The 16,241-nt window shown below is 41.0% G+C and overlaps 2 protein-coding genes and 2 non-coding genes across 5 annotated transcripts; 2 read left to right on the top strand and 2 right to left on the bottom strand.

Moving 5' to 3' along the window:
- The first annotated feature begins 5,120 nt into the window (after positions 1 to 5,120).
- crhb (corticotropin releasing hormone b) lies at positions 5,121 to 6,285 on the top strand. The gene is made up of 2 exons (XM_028433227.1): positions 5,121 to 5,211; positions 5,674 to 6,285. The coding sequence occupies exon 2, from the start codon at positions 5,694 to 5,696 to the stop codon at positions 6,198 to 6,200; it is 507 nt and encodes a 168-aa protein (XP_028289028.1). The 5' UTR covers positions 5,121 to 5,211; positions 5,674 to 5,693; the 3' UTR covers positions 6,201 to 6,285.
- A 1,166-nt stretch (positions 6,286 to 7,451) lies between these two features.
- Positions 7,452 to 11,767, bottom strand: LOC114453364 (tripartite motif-containing protein 55-like). Of its 2 annotated transcripts, none has more exons than XM_028433226.1 (8): positions 11,475 to 11,767; positions 10,861 to 11,030; positions 10,117 to 10,291; positions 9,949 to 10,044; positions 9,031 to 9,264; positions 8,916 to 8,938; positions 8,342 to 8,466; positions 7,452 to 8,265 (listed from the first exon to the last, which is right to left on the bottom strand). In XM_028433226.1, exons 1-8 carry the CDS (start codon positions 11,592 to 11,594, stop codon positions 8,093 to 8,095), a joined length of 1,116 nt encoding a protein of 371 aa, XP_028289027.1. In that variant the 5' UTR covers positions 11,595 to 11,767; the 3' UTR covers positions 7,452 to 8,092. The 2 variants fall into 2 exon arrangements, with proteins under 2 accessions (XP_028289027.1, XP_028289026.1); XM_028433225.1 differs by having other exon boundaries at positions 10,117 to 10,294; positions 11,475 to 11,594.
- Positions 11,768 to 12,749: 982 nt separating this feature from the next.
- trnaa-agc (transfer RNA alanine (anticodon AGC)) lies at positions 12,750 to 12,822 on the bottom strand. The gene has a single exon. It is a non-coding gene; the product is annotated as a tRNA-Ala (tRNA).
- Positions 12,823 to 13,218: 396 nt separating this feature from the next.
- On the top strand, positions 13,219 to 13,304 carry trnay-gua (transfer RNA tyrosine (anticodon GUA)). The gene is given in 2 exon segments: positions 13,219 to 13,255; positions 13,269 to 13,304. It is a non-coding gene; the product is annotated as a tRNA-Tyr (tRNA).
- The last annotated feature ends 2,937 nt before the right edge of the window (positions 13,305 to 16,241 follow it).

Genomic DNA, 16,241 nt, shown 5'->3' with positions numbered 1-16,241 from the left:
GCAGTGACGTCCGTGTGCTTGCTGCATCTAGGTGTGTTTTTGCTGTGTGCATTAGCAGCACCTGGTACAGATACATCAGGTCCTCCGTGTGGCTAAATGTTTGGATGACCTCCCATCATCTCTGGATAAAGAGGGGACAGTGAAGGACAGTGCAGTTCCTGGCACCTCCCGTCTGTCTGACAGCTGCCTCCGCATTGCTCATCACAAGAAACGATGTCACTCTTGAGTCGCCCCATCACTCACACTGATGAATTTACTAGACAAGAGCAGCTTGCGTGTCAAACTGGCTTCCATACTGTACCGAGACCTCCTCTCAGTCTCCTGTTCAAACGTTTCCTCTCTAATCACACAGATACCTTCTGTACCTCGACTCCTGGTCTATTTTCTCTGAAGGCTTAATCCTGGTGGTGAAAGGTTTCTGACAGAGGAGCGCTCCAGATTAATGCACGTATCTCCGCTGATTGATTCATTACATTAGTTTTATTCGACGAGTTCAGCAGATTGATGCTGAGCTGTGGAAGCTTTTAAATTACAGCCACTCACTCGAATTAATCACAGAGAACAAGGTTCACTCCGCCAATGATTTTGTGACACAGTTAATGCTCTCAACACCAGAACACATTTATTAAAAACTTATTATTAACAAAAGCCAAAAATACAGGCAAGTAGTTTCCTGCGAGGATACAATGGATTTATTTTCCTCCTGAGCGCCGCTGTCGAGTGTGATTGTCTCATTTTGGATTTCAAAGTCTGCTTCCACTGTGTGATCAGCGCCTGTTAGCTCCTCACTGTAGGATCAGACAGAAATCAAGGAGGGGACGCTGACACCTACACAAACAATTACAGAGGAGGAATACTTCCCGACTTACTGTAGAAAACTCTCCGTCATCTTCTGATCTTAACACAGGGAAAGGAAAAACAAAGGATGAGTCACTCCATTAACTCAGGGGTAAATCATGCACAGAGAAGGAGGTCAGCATGAAGACAGTATGTCTTTGTTAAACAGACACTCTCCTAATTATACCCTAATATGATAACATCAAAATCAAGACTATAATTTTATGATAGAGACGAGACTTCTTTGTGCACAGGAGCTTTCACAATGACCCAAATTTGCTGCTTTTTTAAATGCACATTCTGAAAGTACAACTCAGCTGACTTGACTGCATCTTCACTGGCTTCAATCCTGTCTAATGTGGTGGACGACATTCATTATGTGTGCTGTGGTGCAGATGCCCAGCGTGGTCATCTAAACAGGACTTTGTGCACATGAAGGCATGAAGAAGAGGCGGCAGGACAGAAAGTAAACAGGGCGTTCTTAGAAACTGGAAACAGTCAATTCCATGAAGCCGTCTGTGATGGACAAAAGTCAGGGATATTATCTATTTATGACACATGCTCAGCGTCCTCATGCTGAACTGTAACATTCAGTCTTGAGAAAGGACCACATTGACATTGTCCCCTTCACCTGACGATAAGTACATCTCGTATTTTCCACACAAAAGCATGTGAAGGTCTTCGTCGTCGTAGCTCATGAAAACATTACGTAAGAAAAAAAAAACTATTGTTCTCGTTTTGACTCTGAACCCGGACAAAACGACCTTATATAAACACATCCGAGTTAACCGCTGTAAGACAGACCGATGTGACAGACATCCACCAAGACAGGAAGAAACCCGTTCAACCATTTCAGCTTTTTATTCCTTCTGATTGCTACATAGAATGAGTTTTTAAGGTCACTGACGCTCAGAGACAAGCCGAGTTTAGAGCCATTTGAAATGTTTCCTTTTTCTCTGGCTGTCTTCTGTCACTCTGACCTGTACGATAACTGTCAGTGTCAATGCATAAGATGTTTGTCAATCATTCTGAACGTAGGCGCCAAGTTATTTTGAACTCCTGCCACAGATCGACCGCATAGGAGATTTGACAGAATTATAAATGATTCTCAGCTTATCAGCAGTGGATGTTCATATTAAAAGGGCCCCAAAGAGACAATTATGGTCAAAGTGCGTTATCAAAGAGCAAAGAAAAATGGGTTACAATTTAAGCAGAATGGCTTTGGCCTAGTTTTCTCTTGAGGCTGCAATTCTTTTCTTTTTTTATTTTTTATTTTATCACATCTGAAGGAGACTAGACGCTTGCTGGATCGTGTTCTCTGAGTAAAACATTAGCTCCTGTATTGTCACGTCTCGCTGAAATAAAATCTCTATTATTAACATGGAATAGAACATTTAGTATTCACTGAAACAGAGACAACTCTTCACTTTATGGAGGATGAAAAGGAGAAAATGATCTCGCACAGCGCAGCCACGAACTTCAATACGCATCATTATAGCGACATTTTCATCTCGACTTAATAGGGATATAGACATCCTGTATCAGTGCTAGGATACCAGGATATTTATAACCCTCCAAGTCCAGCAGAAAATGTTTCGCCGCATACGTGTTCAAACTGGAAAGAAAGGATCAGAAACATGTGATTCATGTGACCAAAATGGCCTGAGAGGTTAGAAGATGATATTTTATGTTATTATGTGCCACCGATCGTCCCCTCACACACACAGGCCTTTACTGGAGCTGTAAATGGAGTCAAATATAGTCCTGGACAAAAGTGACATTTTGCTCTGAGTAACCTTTGATAAAAACTACAGTACCCAGCTGTTCCACAGAATTATTGAGCTGTTTAAAAAATTAAAAGTATTTATGGCTTCATAGGAACAAACAGTCTGACTGAGGTGAAAGTAATGACACACAGGTGGTGTTTTCATGAGATGTCAATAAAATAAATACTGAAAAACTCCAGCTGTAAGCTGTAATCTCCTGTCTCATGCTTAGACACATGGTTTAGGTTGGTATTATTTAGTATCTTCTTTTTCCTGCATACATTTTAGGATGTTATTGACAGCACAAATGTTTCATAGGGGGCTAATATGTGTATTTTCCTGCCACAGCTCCCTTTGAAGTCTGTCATTCTCTATGTGAACAGGTATAAGGGAAACCTCCGACTCAACACCTCCCAACTTACACATGCAAGATTACTATAGACAGGGCGGCCTCTGGAGTGTTTTTTTCTTTGATGCATTAAGGACAGGCTTGCTTGGCACGTTCTCATGCAGGCTGTGGACACACTGTTACGTTGCATTCACTGATCCTCTGAAGACTGTTAGATTTCACATGCACCGAAACAGCTGAGGCGCACCACAGAATACGTTAACATCATGTTAACTTTAGGAGATGCTGACCTGCAGATTCCTTCATGCATAATTAATCGATCTGTTTAGCAATGAGTAGCATGCATTTAATTACCCATATAACAAGTGGGCACATTGTGTGAAAGCTTGGTGAGATTTAAACGGGAGGTGTTTTTTTTCTTTGATGAAAGGCCCACATTTATCAGAGGTGTGCTTATAAGAGGTTGTTTGACTGGACTGTAAACCTGAAGGACATCTGAGCTACAGGTGTGGAGCTCTGCAGTCCCACTCCAACAGCACGAGTGACTTTGCTCATTCGATTTTTGCTCATCAAAGTCAAGCAATGCACCTGAAATATTACAAAACACACACACATCTCCTTCTAGTGGGAAGCACCTCTCCTCATCAAATCACCATAAAGATGATGAATGAATCAAGCTCCTATTATTACATAAGCGTCTTCATTTTCATATGTTCTACCGGCACAAACAGATCAGGTGAAAGGTCAACAAGTGGCAACATCCAAATGTCCCAGGACAAATCGATAAAGTTTTGTTAATCTAGTCATCTGAGAGACTCGCTCTGTGGAAACAAAGAGGATAATAATTTAAGCGCAGCGTCACAGGAGAGGATTTCTCTCCCAGTGATCTGTTCGGGGGACAGTGATTTGAAAATGAGGTGACGTGAGTTGACCAAGAGCAGTCACTCTCTCATCTGGCGGTGTTTTCTATTTGTGTCAGCCAACATGTGTTTCTCATGATGGGACTTGACACCTCCCCTGGAGCAGCACGGAGCATGAAGAGCGACAAAGTGAAGAGGCCACAGGAGAAACAATTTCACACTGGCTGCAAATTACACCCTAATCCACTAAAATGACTGCAGATAATGTATGAGATCTGGAGGATGGCACTTCTTCTGAGGAAAAACACACCTCACACTAACATCTAGAATCAAATTTTTCTCGTCTGTTCTCTCTCTGATTGGTTGATTTTACTTGAGTGCACAGTATCAGTTAGGGCACTTTGACCTCCGCATATGCTGCGTGTCTGAATGTTAGATTTCCTCAAGCTAACTGTCTGGGTGAAATGGGTTTATTGTTAAGGATTAATGGGAAGGATTTTAAAGGGGACTTAACATATGTGTAGATTTAAGCTGGAAGGGGGGGAACATGTCAACTTTTGCACATCATCATATTTTCCAGTGTGTATTTATTATTGTTTTGTTGCCACTCCACAGAGTGAAGCAGACAAATTAAAGATTTAAACCATTTAACAATTTAATGGCTGGTCTGATTATTGGATTAAGCTCTCCTGGGCTTGGATGGGTGGGCCCCTGTGGAGCAAGTTGGCCAAGGCACCCAGTGGCAGAGGTATAGTGACGTACAAATGTGCAGCAGCAATGAATCACTGGGAGACAATGCTCCCCGCTCTCAGCCTGAGGTGATTGCAAATGCACAACACACATAATGTGAAGGTGCATTTGGAATCATCGGTGTGGTGCAGAAACAAAAGTCAGTTCTGCAGCAAAATGTACCTGCAACAACAGCAGGTATGAAAAACTTCACACAACTGCACACAGAATAAGATGAGAGCAGAGAAAAATCAGCCTTCCAAACTTAAACTTGTGAGTGTTTTCTTCCTCTTAGACTCCTCTGCATTCATTTCTCATTAACTCCTCCAAGTGTAAAATGCCGGCAGGTGTGGCACCTATAGGCCTATTCTGAAAATCACAGAGGTAGACGCTCGTGCATGCGCGCGCACACTCACATATGACTCATCTCATCTAAACTAAAGCATTTTGTCAGAGGCGTCAATTCACGTTACACCCATGCAAGAACGGCGCAGACTCAATCTCAGCTTGGAGCTCGACACTTATAGTGAGGGTGGCTATATAAGTCCATTCAGCATCTACCCTTTAAGTAACTATATACTTGTTTCTTCAAAGAAGTGAAGGAGGGCGGCATCTCGCCAACTACCTGGCAACCTACACGGCTGTACTGCACCTCCTCTAAAGACTGAAGGTATGGGAAGATTCTTTCATTTTAACCACATTTTCTTAATTTGAAGAAAACAACTGTGCGCTTTTCCAAACCATCCAGATAATCTGCCGACAGATGATGAAGTGGATTCTTGTTCTCTGCAATTTTCTCTGTTTTCGGTCCGTTTATAAATTACGATTTAACAAAAGAATGAATACTTTAACTTCCACCCGCACTGAGCCACTGAGTCGAACATCTTTACGCGCAGATATTCCACGTTTTACGAACAATTCTCACAACACTACGGCGCATTAATATCAAGAGGCGATGTTGAATCACACACTGTTTTACAACAATTACGCTGTAGCAGTATCAGGAGTAATTACCGCTGTTGCAACATCAGATTTACGCGCGTAAACGTATCTTTACGCAGCACATCTTTTGCACCAAAGTTAAGAAAAACGTGCATTTAAATGTCCCGTGAATGTTGTTTTTTCTCCTCAGATTCCTGTTGATATCCTGACATGAAGCTCAATTTATTTGGTACCACCGTGATTCTGCTAGTTGCCTTCTTGCCGCGCTACGAATGTCGGGCTATTGAGAGCCCTGGCGGTACCCTGCGCGTCCCAGCTCCCCAAACCCAAAACTCCCAGCAACAGCAGCAACCTGGTCCCATTCTGGAGCGGCTTGGAGAGGAGTATTTCATCCGACTGGGCAACGGGGACTCGAACTCTTTCCCATCAACGTCCATGTATCCCGGCGGATCACCTGCCATCTATAACAGAGCGCTACAACTCCAGCTGACGCGGCGTCTTTTACAGGGGAAAGTTGGGAACATCAGGGCGCTCATAAGCAGCTTCGGAGACCGCGGGGAGGAATCGATGGAGAGAGGAAGAAGGTCCGAGGACCCGCCGATATCCCTGGATCTGACCTTCCACCTGCTCCGGGAGATGATGGAGATGTCCAGGGCGGAACAGCTGGCCCAGCAGGCGCAAAATAACAGAAGAATGATGGAGCTCTTCGGGAAGTGAAGACCTCTTTTCAGTCCGCCAAAGATCTCCCTTTCCTTTCTTTTTCTCTCTTTTTTCATTTCTACCATCAGCACAAAAACATGCTCTGTACAACATAGTGCTGCTTTATCACTCTATTGTTTATAGCTTTAACCTCAAAACTATGGAGCATTAAACGGGCTTGACTTATAATGAGCCGATTGTACCTTGCCATTTTAATGTTGGTGTCAAATCTGTAGAGTTACTTCATATTTGAGATGAATATACTTTTTGGTTATGAATTGCATTGACAAAAAAATCGGCATTTTGTTTAACATTATGAATCACTGTATTTATGATATTTACGTTTGTTAATAAACTTATGTGCAACCAGTCATTTTCTGTTGTGCAGCAGAACGTCTTATATCTATATTTTTTAATAAAAAATTAAAAGCAATGCTCACACTTCTCTGTGGATATCCTTACATATTAGATAATAGTAACTCCCATAAAAATATTAACGAATCCCAATTAATTAAAATGTTTTTTTTTCTTATCTTTTGTATATTGAATAAATTAAATACAGGTACAAAACAAACAGTTGGTTAGTGAGAGCACAAAAGGCCACTGCATCTCCAGTCTTGCCTACACAGATATTGATTGATAGAGAAAGGTTTCTGTAACTGAACACAAAAGTCATATATGGTGTAACCATAGCATTGCTCCGGAGCCAAGTCGTGGGTTAATGCCATGCCTCCTCTCTCACACACAATTTGCAGAAGATGTGAACATTCATGCTGTAAAGAGCACATGCAGTCATGCAGGTGAACATTCACACTGCACCCCTTAATCCTCCAGAGACAATTCTTATTATACCACGAAGAAGCGGCCACAGACAGATAGCCCAAAGATGCACCACTGATACCTAATGAGTGTGAAAGACACTGTGTGTGTGTGTGTGTGTATTTATATGTGTGAATGCTGATCCCTGACCCACAGTGTCAGGATAACTAAATAAGAGCTGTGGGTGTGAGTCATCCTATTCTGTTTTGGCCCACGTAGCAACTTGGGGCTTAGTGTTGCACTGAGGCCATTTGTAAAGGATCCAACTCACTGAGAGATGATGTACAATAATTAGATGGGACTCAGTGGTGGACTATAGCTGAATGGCATAGTTAGCACAAGGTTAAAACCAAATTCAGGGGCGACTGAAGGCCTAAGACTGCACTGTAACCGCAACTATAAAAGGGACATTTCTCTCTGGAGTAAGAAATAAGTGTGAGGATAATCAGGCTGTGTTTAATCTGATATCAACCAACTCTTTATTCAGATTTAATGCCACATAATATATGATAAACCACATGTTTTGTCTGAAATAGGAAAATATACCTGTGTTACACAACAAAGAACACATAATACAGGCAGCATGTGCAGGAAATCCTGAAATGTCACAGTGATGTCACAGATTTTTTGACTCCGCTCATACTCATAAAGTTATATCAGTCATAAAAAGGACGGGGCAGAAACCACCAGGCCCTCCTGTCCAGCTCTGTAATGAAGCTGTGAGTCTCAAAAGGTCAGGCACATGAAAAATGTATGAATGTGCCTGAATTCTGGAAACAACCAATGGACATTCATAGCCTGTCTGTCATTCATCATGTCCAAGATCAAAAGAAGGAAGAAGAATGAAAAAAGAAAGAAATAATCAACATCAGTCAGTGTGCAGAGGTGTATGCTATGCTATCACAGCCAGACAGACAGAAGTGAAACTTCCATCTCTTGCTCTGCCTTTCCCTTTGGCACCAAGCTAAATTTATCAGTTTCCTCACTCTAGAAGAAAACGTATCACAACTGACCTGAAATCAACATCTAGGAGCAACAATTATCCTGCTCCGGGTTTAGGTTTGCCGTCTAGCCCGGCGGCAGACACACAGCTAGGTCGAGACAGCGCTCTTGGCTGCGCTGGGGGTGGAGCTTATCTGCTGGGGGGCAGAAGGTGGAACGGAGGTGGCTGAAACAGCACCACCTCCAGAAACAGTCTGCGCTCCGTCTCCTTCCACATCACCTGCCTCTGCATCCTCATCCTCTTCATCCTCATCTTCATCATCTGTAAAAAAAAGACGCACAAGGAGGTCAAACTACTTGTAATAAACTGCAGTTACGATCAATCCCTGTCAATTCACCTTGAATGAAGTCAATGCTGCGCAGGGCTCTGCTCTCTTTATTGAAGCTGACGCTGTAATGATCCATGTTCTCGTAGCCCCGCTCAACTTTCTCCAAGTGTGCTGTACTGGATGCTTCTGCAATCCTGTGTGAGTATAAGGTGCAAACAGCGCCACTGTTTTAGGAAAGTTCCAGCCTCCCACAGTCAAGGTAACACCACTCGATCTGTGATGTTTAGCAGGTTATTTCAGGATGCCGCAGCCAAAGATAGTGATGTTGCAACATTTCACATTCAGTTATTTATTTCACTCAAAGAAGGTGTGACCTTGCTGCATCAGGGTTGTTTTTGTATGTGCAGAATATCATTCACAAGAATATTAAAAAACACACACACACACACAAAAGAAGAAAAAGCCCTGGAGTTATATTTAGTCTTTAGAAAAGAGTCTGATGTTATCTTCTTGGAATATAATATTAGTGTCTGTGTCCACAATATCATAGCTGATATTCAAAGGATTGAACACAAAGCAGCCTTCACAGAGGACACAGAGCCTTCGCTATTGTCAGGCAAACTGTATAAAAACGTGTACTCACTTATTGAGAAGAGGCTTCGAGTTCTAAAAGACACGAGACATAAACAACTGTATTGAAAAAAAACTATATGCTCATCATATTGACAACAAAACTTTGAATATGACTGAACTCTGACCTGCAGGAATAAAGCCATTTCTGGCTCCTCCATAGTCTGTATCCCCATCTCCACCATCTTACAGCTCTCCTCCAGATGGTCTCCGTACTTCCTGGTCAGGCCTCGGATGTAGTTCACCTTCTCTTCCTGCTCGGCCGTCACTTTCTGACTCATCTCCCTCTTCTTCTCCTCCAGGATAGAGTACAGCTGGTCAAACTTCTCACACACAAGCGTCTTCTGTCTGCGACCATTCTCCTGAGCATGCATGAGAGTCAGAGTCAGACGTATGCACACACACAATGTCCTATTGATAATTTAATATGTTAGTGTGGTTAAGAAAAGTACAGTGAGTTTAGTGTGTTTTAAACAAAAGAAAGAAGCAGGGTATGTGTTGTTGTTGTTGTGTTGTATAAATACTGTAAACTACAAATGTTGTCCTGTCGCCTGTTTCCTGTTTATCTGGCAGTGCCATATGTGCAGAGAGGACAGTGAAGCTCATTCTGCATGTCCATCCTGGGTGACGTCACCGAGGGGGACACATGGGGCACTGGAGCCACTCCAGCTTCCTCTCTACAGCAGCCAACTGTGGCACGTGAACCATAGGAAAGCTGTCTGTTGTCCCACTCGTTCATTACTCTGCCTGTTTTAGCGGGTCAGAGGGGGCGTGGGGTGCTCTCTCTCTCTCTCTCTCTCTCTCTCTCTTGGTGTGAGTGGAAGAAACTCAGAAGTTAATGTGAAAAAGAGACAGTAAAGCAGACAGTGGCTTCTTTCCTCTGCCTACCTCTCTGTCTAAATCCCACAGACTGTTAAAAGCAGAGAGAGTGGAGGTGACAAGGACACATTACATCAGTTTGTACGTCTGTACAGGTGCATTAGTGCGTGCACATGAGGCTTGCTGCGTGACTAAGTGGCGAGGCACTGCAGCAGTCGGACACTGACCTCTATGGCACGACAGGCTTCCTCCAGCTGACTGATGATGCCCTGCATCCTGTCGTTGTTACCGACCATCATGGCGATCCCGTCACTCAGCTCCGTCTAGTGGTGAAGGGCAGTGATTAATTATTACTAATAATCAATTTGACAGATGTACATATCCTCCATTGTTACCTTCTTTGTTTGGTAGATGCTGCTGATAGGAGCCACCTCACAGTCTTTGTGGTCTCCGAACACCTTGCACATGGAGCATGTAGGCACGTTGTGGGTCACACAGTAAATGTTGATCTTCTCCTCTTCGTGAACGTCGCACATGGGCGTCTCCTCCTGCTGTTTTGGAGGCGGCTTGCTGCTGTTGTAGGTGTAGTGGAAACAGAGGTACCTTTCAGTCCTGCATACTGATGTGACATGTAATGTCAGTTTGATAATGTCACTGTTACACATCTCAGCGGTTTATTGATGATCCATCAGCCTTTCCTTGCTACACACACTGACTGTCAGTAGCTTAATCAATACATCATCATTGTACTGATACAGGTGTGGGTTGTTATAGAGCTGAATTATGTATACTTGCCCTTTATTTTATTGTCAATTCAATTTAAGATTATTTAAAACAATGCCATCAAATCCTGATGCAGGAGGAGGCTGAGGGATTCTGAGTGCATGCAGTCTGGTCTAAACTATCTGTGAGGATGACTACCACTAGAAGCATCCTATCATCCACTCAGGCTCTCTGACTCAGAAGCCAATGGCACTCAGGTCTCATCAGTAACTGGTACACTTCCTGCTATTACACTCCTCATCACTTCTTCACTGCACTTGTGGACACTTCATTGAATAAACATAGCCTCTTACTGGATGTTATGTGTAAGGTGGGCCTTTAGTTTTGCATTTAAATGTAGGTCTGATGTGTCTCACCTGCTGGACTCTTGTTTGAACATGTCAATGATATTCTCAACCAGCAGGTTCCTCTGCAGGCCGTACACACCGTGTCTGTCCAGGACAACCTCATGTCTGCAGGACGGGCATCTGAAGCGACCGCCAGACGTCAGCGAGCCACTCCTCGTTGGAAGGTATGGATTTGAAGCCTGTAAACAAAAACAAATCGAACCTTAAATTTAGTGTATTGTTTCAATCAGCAGTTATGAAGTGTTAATCCATGAGATTAGCAGTGGAAACCTATTATCAGGGTCCTCACAAGGACTAACACTTAAGAGAAACAACACCATTTGAAAGCATTTCCTAACAATTTACTACATTAATAATGTTTTAAACTAGTTTACAAATGTTTACTGATCATGATTTATCACATAAATTGATTGTCTTACTTCCAGTGTGAATACATTCTTGTTATTTATGTCTACTTGACGGTGACCAGCTGGCTTTTCAATAACACGTAGGCCAGTTAATGAAAATATCAGATTAGCTACAGAGCTTTAGCTGGACATGCTAATACAGCCCTAACAACAGGGTCCTTCAAATGTATTAATACTTGTCTCTTAGTATGGAAACAATCTTGACATTTTTCTTACCTGAAAAACATCATTGGCACATTTCCTGCAGAGGTTGTGCTGGCACGGCAGGATGACCACAGGCTTTGTAAACATTTCCAGACATATGGGGCAAATCAGCTGTTTCTCCAAGCTGTCCATGGTGTCAGGTTTACACGAACAGTTTTATACACAATCAAAACTAAATCTGATGTAACTGCTAAATTAGAAAAATAAAGAATCCACAGAGTCAGGCCGAGGAGTAGGCCTGCTGCTCTTGTCCTACAGGGTGTAGGCTGCTATCTTGCTGGTGTCAGTTCTGTTTTTAGAAACTACTGCTGTCACGTCAGATGTTGCCATTTTTACCTTGCCCATATTTGAAACTGAGAAGGGCAGTACTACTGAACAGCTGCCCCCAGCCAGAATCCACGGTGATCACACGGGATTGGTTTGAAGGGTGCGGGGTTTACATCACAAAAGGATGTTGAGGTTACCAGAAATATTGATATTTAAGTATTAATTTAAAAACGTGTTTTGATAACACGTGTTATCAAAGGCGTGTACAAGGCTTAAACAACTGATATATAACTCTATATATTTAATAGAGACACCAGGAATAAAAAAGACTAATACACTAAGACATAAACTTATATGAACCGTTTTAACTTGTTAAAATGTCCGTGCTAACCACTGAGCCTTTTAGCCGTTTAGCTAACTTTACAGAAACTATTAGCAAGGTTAGCTAGCAGCTACTCAGGTATTCGCCCAAAAAGCACGAAGGAAAAACGGAGCCACTTGGAAGACTAAAGCCACGACGACCAAGCACATAAAAAAGGTTGGACACCTCAAACTAATTAGTTAATTAACCACATGAAGGAATGAAGTTTTACTTTTAACCGAACAAAGTGTGTTAACTGTAAAATAAAGGTGGTGTTGTTTGTAGCACTCATTTAGCAATTAACACTAGCTAGCTCAAGATAGTCATCATTAGAAAATTAATTAGTTTTTGCTAGCACACTGTGTTAGTTAACCACTGGAACCCGCAAAGATGTACTTTTATAAACAGAACTTGTGTTAAAGCAAAAGAAAAGTTATTAACCAGCGATGTGTTATGTTGTAGTTACTTTTGCGAGCAGTTAAAGATTTACAACTCTATACATTTTTAAAGTTTAGCTCATACCAAACATTACAAGCGTGACAGGTTGTGCTGTAAATGTAAATGTGGACACACTACTAGTTCTTAATGATGTATAAATTTAAATGGCGTGGCCGTTTATTATCAGCATCGTTTTTCAACACCGAGAAAAATAAAGTTATTGGAGAATGCGGGCATCGATCCCGCTACCTCTCGCATGCTAAGCGAGCGCTCTACCATTTGAGCTAATTCCCCAATGTGGACAGTTATATCAAGACGGGTTTTTTTGCCTCACCCGGTGGCAACTGCGTGTTCTTCTCGGTAGCATTTTGTAAGCTAGCTTTGGAGTTGTACGAAAAGGTACAACACGAACGTGGTGTTGATTAAGCTAACGCTAATAGCGTGCTAGCTACACTAGCAGCAAGCACTAGCAAAAGCATTCCAGTTCCTGGAAACCCCCTTTGCTCGTGCATGTTACTATGCTACACAATGACGAGTGATTTGAACCTTTAGCGGAAAAGAAAACACAGCGACGCTATGTACGTTCTACTTCCTCCCATTTCTCCTTTTATTTCGTTTATAGGAGTTTTCTATCACAAAATCTAGTCTTTGATGTTGAATTCGATGACGTTGTGATTACGTATATATCTCCCTTCGATAGCTCAGTTGGTAGAGCGGAGGACTGTAGAGGTCACAGAGACATCCTTAGGTCGCTGGTTCGAATCCGGCTCGAAGGAGAGTTTCTTTTTTCGTTTTTCTGTCCCTTATTGTAAAGCAAAAATGAATCAGATGGTAATTGTTTTCTCCAAAACAAAGACATTATCACAATTTTCTTAAATGTAATGTTCCCAATATTGAGCAATGCTCTTTATTATAGTGTAGGCATTGACAGTGTAAGCAGGCAGTTTACACTGCACGGTTGATCTGCATGTTAAATAAATAAAAAATATTACACCTGCAACCAGTTTGCTCATAAGCAAGTTTAAAGGTGATTGGTTTGTGGCTGATTTGCTTGCAGCTAGTGATGAAAACAAACATTATCATTTACTCTGACTGTGACATGGCTTATAACTATGCTGCAAACACATTTAGATGGATGAGTCAGAGACAATAATTAGCAGTTGTGTGGAGGACTGTAGCAAGGATTGCACACCAATAAAGTGTCTTTTTTTTCTCGGTGTTGCACAATTGCTATCCTCTGTCCAGTGATTCGCTTTAGCAGGAGGTAATGGAGTGTTTAAGATCCTGCATATGTATGAGTGCCTCATTGTATGTTCAAACATGTATTAAGTACAAATGTGAAGAGTGGATGTTAAAGAAAAACAGCAAGGTAATGAAATTTCAGCTACTGCTTAAAGAAAATATAAACAAGTGATTCAATGTGCAGATTAACAGAGAGAACGAATGTATTACCATTGACATTGGTATTAACACAATGTGACACTTTTAGTATTATACAAATTGCAGCTTGTGACCCATCTAATACTGTATTAATTAATTACGATTTTTTCCTTTTACATATGACGCATACAATAGGGCATCTGCTTCCCTGCACCTCTATTCCCATTATAGTAAGGCCATATATATATACACACTGTCAGGGAATTGCATTTAAACAATTTAGATGGATGTTATAACTTTAATTTAAGAATTATGTCTTGAATTGATAAAAAAAAATGTCACCCTTATATCAAACTCTTTACTTTGTCATTTTTGTTCTGTTAATGTATTAGAATGTAAAATAGCAGTCATTTATGTCTTTGAATACAGGCATGTGTGTGTCTCTAAATCTCCCCTTTCTCCAATGTGTTTTTCCTGTGATGTAAAATGTTTTTTTTCTGTCATTTTGTTATCCTGTGGGCACATCAATTAATTCATTTAATCAGTAATCTTTAAAAAAGGTTGAACTAGTATGATTACATATTCATTAACAGCAAGCAGGGGCTGCTCAGATGTTCACCATTTAGATGACGCCTAAAAGTGAATTTAAATTAGATCAATTAAGAAGATGTTCTCGGTTATGTCTTTGTGATTGAAGTGAATTCATAATTTTTAAGCCATTACTGTCTGACTCATAACATTGCAGTGCCTGTTGGTAGAAATCCTATAAAGATTGACAAATTAAGAGCAGTATGGAGATTTCTTGGAGATGAAAGGCAAATATGAATGTCAGACAGGGCTGCTTTTGAGGCTTTAAAGCTGCCAGTTTAAAGAGCACAGTGTGAAACTCCTGCTCCTCTGTTTTGCTCAGTGGTACGCGGTGCTTTGAGTTCATAGTGAAAGGGTCTGCAGTGCACTGACAAGTCCACAAAATACACAATGTGTTTCACACATCACCACATACATAGAGGTCTACAAGTTCATAAGCAAGATAAGAAAACTGCGCAGAGCAAATGGTGCCATCTGTTCTCTTTTATGAATATTTCAGTAAGGTGGAAGTCATATTGTATTCATACAGATGGTAAGTCATTGCCTGCAATTTAAAGTCTTGGTAAGCAGTCACAGATGTCTATTTCTAAATGTCTAGAATGACCTAAAATGACCTAGTAAAATAAAATTCTTCTATCAAAAGATGACTTGTTGGGGTTAGTATTAATCAATCATACACAGGAGTCTGATACTAATTGCTCAGAATGCAGAAGAAACAAGTAAAAGAAGGTAATTAGATAAAATAAGTGACAATTTACACATAAAACTGTAAGGTATTTACCATATTTAAAATGTGAATTCAAATAATATTTGAATAATCATCAACATTCAAGAAAAAGTTGTACTAGTTACTGCTTTTACGATAAAGGGGGGAATAAGGTTGAGCTGTGCAAATAAGAACTATACAGGGGTTACGATACAACAACTCAACACACCAAACACTAACAATAGGTTCAGCAGCAACATTCACACATGCAGTGGAGAGCTCCAATTATATCCTGTGTAAAAGACAGAATCCAGTAGTGAGCGAATGAGAAGGCTTGTTTTGCATCAGTTATTACAACTATATCATATTAATATGAGAAACAGGAGCTTTCACATCAGTATCTATTCCCATTTTTGGTTTTTCATTGTTAGGCCGCCCTCCCATATGGTTCCAAGTCCCAGTTCACCTGTCAGGCTGTACATGTGTATTCGATTTCTTCACACCAGAGTGCAGCTCTTCAGCCAAGGTACACAGGTACTGATAACAACATAACAGGTTATGATAACAATAACCAATATGAATTCATATTGGTTATTGTTATCATGCAAAAAAATATAGCTAGCTATTTTTTATGACACAAATTAACTAAAACATAGAAATGTTTATCTTGTTAGAAGTGTTATGATTTTGCAGAATTTTGAACCTATTTCATTGTCCTCATCACTGAGTAACTCATTTTTGTATAGACAGGAACAATTTTAGAAATAAAATGTCTGAAGCATTGGCCAAAAGCAACCAATAATCATTAATTTATTAACATTTGTGGGCAAAAGACTAAATTAAACCAGGCAGCAATGATACACTTCTTTAAAACTATGAATAACTCACATTTACGGTCTTACCAACACACTTGTGGATGGTCAGAGTTAACTGGGCTGAAAGACAGGTCAGTGTATGTGTGCTTTAGTCACAATGACCATAAACAGCTGCAGAACTAATGCTGTGGTATAATAAGGACCAAGATTGACAGCCCAGCAGT

The sequence above is a fragment of the Parambassis ranga genome, chromosome 20, assembly GCF_900634625.1.
Source record: "Parambassis ranga chromosome 20, fParRan2.1, whole genome shotgun sequence".
NCBI lineage: Eukaryota > Metazoa > Chordata > Actinopteri > Ambassidae > Parambassis > Parambassis ranga.
This window is presented reverse-complemented; position numbering and strand designations above follow the sequence as displayed.